The 3,619-nt window shown below is 37.3% G+C and overlaps 1 protein-coding gene across 1 annotated transcript in view; it reads left to right on the top strand.

Annotated features, from left to right (window-relative positions):
• Positions 1-358: 358 nt before the first annotated feature.
• Positions 359-3,619, top strand: part of TENM1 (teneurin transmembrane protein 1) — a 720,277-nt gene continuing 717,016 nt past the window's right edge. The window contains exon 1 of the mRNA XM_007952439.2: positions 359-575. Coding sequence (XP_007950630.1) covers positions 359-575 — 217 coding nt within the window. The remainder of the gene's footprint in view (positions 576-3,619) is intronic.

Here is a 3,619-nt window from a genome sequence, read left to right as displayed (position 1 = left end):
TAAAGCAATATTGTCCTCTATTTGCATTCCAATACAAATATTTTTGAAGATTTTTCTCTTTTTTATTTTGAGTATTTTCTGATGCTGCAGCCTCCAGGTTAATCCTAAATGCTTGACAATGTATGCATGTAACACAGGGTGTTATTATTGCCTCCGGCTGGTTTCATGTCATCTCATTTGTCTTTTGCTTCACTCCTTTGATGGTATTATCAGGACCAATTGTGAATCTGCTAGATGCATTTTCTTGTGAAATTCCAAATCTAAGAAAGCTTGTGTTTTTCCCCTCTCTTCCAGGACTGCTTGTGTTAAGGAGTTCCTCTTCCTTTTTTTTCATGAAAGTGAGTTTACTTAATCAGAGATGGAGCAAGCAGACTGCAAACCCTACCAGCCTCTGTCAAAAGTCAAGCATGAAATGGATCTAGCTTATACCAGTTCTTCCGATGAGAGTGAAGATGGAAGAAAACCAAGACAGTCCTACAACTCCCGAGAAACCCTGCATGAGTACAACCAAGAGCTGAGGATGAATTACAATAGCCAGAGCAGAAAGAGGAAGGAAGTGGAGAAATCAACCCAAGGTATGATTTTTATTGGGTTGTTATAACTAATACTATTTTTCATTAGGGAATGCTTGCATGCAGAAGTTTATGTCTCAGAAACAAATGTGCTGATGTTAACTGGTTAATAATTTGCACTGCTTACATATGCTTAGTGAGTCTGTTTCATATGCCAACACAGCTGAAGTTGTAGGTTACATGCGCTTTTTACAGATTATACATGAATTTGGATGCAACAATCCTCTTATCAGAGCATTCAAAGTTTGTCTAATCCTACAAATAGCCATTTACAGACTGAAGGATAAATAATTTATGGTAACATGAAAAGTAAACAGCTAAGTGCTTTTCAAGTCATAGCCTGTATAGGACTAAAGTCTCAAATAAATATTTGACTGCTGAAAGAGGTTTAGGAAGGTTAGTGGAAACCACCAAACAAAGGCCCAAAAAATCTATCAGCAGACTGCAGAAATCTTTGCAGTGCATCGTAGGGAAAGTAAGAATTTCTTGGAACATTTCCTACTACAGCCATAGTGTGAAACATATCCTTTTGACATTTTGGATTGAAAGGTTAGTTTCTAATAAATAGAAAACCAAACCAAAACCAAATTCACTGCTGTCGGGTCGGTTCCGACTCATCGCAACCTCTCCTTGGGTTTCCAAAGTGCATCTCTACAGAAGTAGATTGCCCAGTCTTCCTTCCAAGGAGTGGCTGGTAGGTTTTAACTGCCAGCCTTCTGGTTAGCAGTCAAAATGCCTTAGGCACTATGCCACCAGAGCTCCTAAATAGAAAATAGGTAGGTAGAAATATGATTTCTTACGTCTTTTAAATTGGTAGATAAGCAATGTTAAGAAAGCTCTGGTAACATAGTACCTAAGGCACTTGACTGCTAACCAGAAGGCTGGCGATTCAAACCCACCAGCCACTCCTTGGAAGGAAGGTTGGGCAATCCTACTTCTGTAGTGATACCACCTTGGAAACCCAAGGAGGGGTCACTATGAGTCGGGGCTGACTCGACGGCACATAACAACAACAACACATAGAAAAAAGGTAATGACATTCGCACAGGTTTTTTTTTTTTTTTTTTAATGAATATTCAATACTGAAATGGAAAGAAAAAGAGTAGATTTGATTATCTAGCTCAGTAGTTCTGAGTGCAGTCCCCAGACCAACAGCATATGCATAACCTAGGAACTTGCTAGAAATGAAAATTATTAAGCCTCACCCTAGGCCTACTGAGTCAGAAATGCTGGGAATGGAGCTCAGAAATTTGATTTAACAAGCCCTCCAGAGGTTTTTAATGCACATTCAAGTTTGAGGACCACTGTTCCATCCTTCAGATGACTTCAATGATCACATCTACTTGGGTGACTTCCAACTATCCCTTCAACCTTTAGCATCTTTCCTCTAGTCCTAAATTTTCCTTTACCTACTGGACCTTTCCAAATGTTCACTGGCAATTCTCAATCAGCATGTCTAAAATGGAAGCAATAATCTTGACACCTCCAATTCTGTGCCTCTCCCTGCCATCACTGACATGCTGTAATGGTGCTCCCATCTCCTGGTCATCCATGTAGGTTTTCTATATCTAATCAGTTACCCTGTCCAGCAGATTTAACCTCTGAATCTCTCAAATCCACCTTCTCCTCCCCATTCTCATTATCACTCTTTTCATTATATCTTGTCTAGACTGTTTTTTCTTTTTCTTACTGATATCCCTAGCTTTCATCTTATCCTTCTTTAATCTCTTTGTAATGTTATTTCCTCTTCCTTGAAATGTCCTTTTCTGCTCTCTCCCTTTATCCACATCCAACCATTTTTCAAGACCTAGCCTAAAAGCATCCTTCCCCATCAAGCCTTTGCTGCACTGTCTCCCTTCACTACCATCACTACCTCATTGCACGGGTGACCTCTTCCTCCATGAACTTCAGGATACTTTACTTCTACCTGTTTGTATCTATTATATACCCTCTTAGATGCTACACAATGAAAATGGGGATCATGTTTTATTTATTGACCTCTATTTTTCTGTAGTTTTTGGATAGTATAGCTCTATAGTTTTGTTTTGTTTTTTAAGAAATAAGCCACTATCAACTAAAACACAAGTAGTTGTCATGCACTGAATACTGCTTTAATAGTTTTAAAGATGCAAAATGCAGTTATTACAAATGAAAACTACTGTATTCCAATTAGTACTTGATTCTTATATTTTAAAAAATCTTTAAATTAAGCCAGAGATTTTAAGACATTTCTACTACCATTTAAATATATATTAAATGTTTATATTAAGTACATTAATCATTTTTAGCTCAACATAATTGGCAGAATTTTTATTCTGTCTTTTCAAGTAATTAATTTTAATCTTTTTTGTTTATTCAGCTAAATACCATTTAAATTCTGGAATCATTGTATTATTTGCCCTAATTGGCAATTGGGAATTTCTTTTCCTTTAGAAATTGTTTAGCTCGTTTATGCTTTAAGATATGTGTTATTTCCATTAAGAAACTTCTCTGTAAGTTTGTTCTTACAGAAGATGAATTTACAGTTGTGAGTGTGGGTGGTGGTAGTGAGGTGTAGGATGGTTGACCTAATGTGTTGTTAGTATACATAAGAATGCATTTATGGTGTTAGCTTGCTCTAAAAATATAAGAAAATTTGTCCTGAGTCAGTATAAAGAGCTAGCCAGCCTCAGATTTCGTTTCTGTGCAGTGTGACTAAAGGAAATCTTGGGGTAAGGGTGGTTCATCGTCTATGATGGCATTCCTAACTTTCTTTCAATAATCTGTCAGCACTCAATAAGCTTTTATTGAGTACTTGCTATGTGCCAGGCCCGGGGTCAGATGCTGGAGACAGAGATGACTATGACAGATTCTGCTTGTGAAAAACTCATAGTGTGGTGAAGGAAGTAGATATTTATACAAATTATTGCAGATAAGTGTAACAATTTTTTTTTTACAGATAAAGTACTGAAGAAGTACACAGAATAGAACAACTAAGTCCTTTGGGGGGGAATTAGGGTTCATAGAAGGAGCTCTGGTAGCATAGTGCCTAAGGCACTTGACTTCTA

The sequence above is a fragment of the Orycteropus afer genome, unplaced genomic scaffold (assembly GCF_000298275.1).
Source record: "Orycteropus afer afer isolate SDZICR_OR568_19922 unplaced genomic scaffold, OryAfe1.0 scaffold00337, whole genome shotgun sequence".
Taxonomy (NCBI): Eukaryota; Metazoa; Chordata; class Mammalia; order Tubulidentata; family Orycteropodidae; genus Orycteropus; species Orycteropus afer.
The sequence above is the reverse complement of the archived record's forward strand: the minus strand, read 5'-3'. Positions and strand labels throughout refer to the sequence as shown.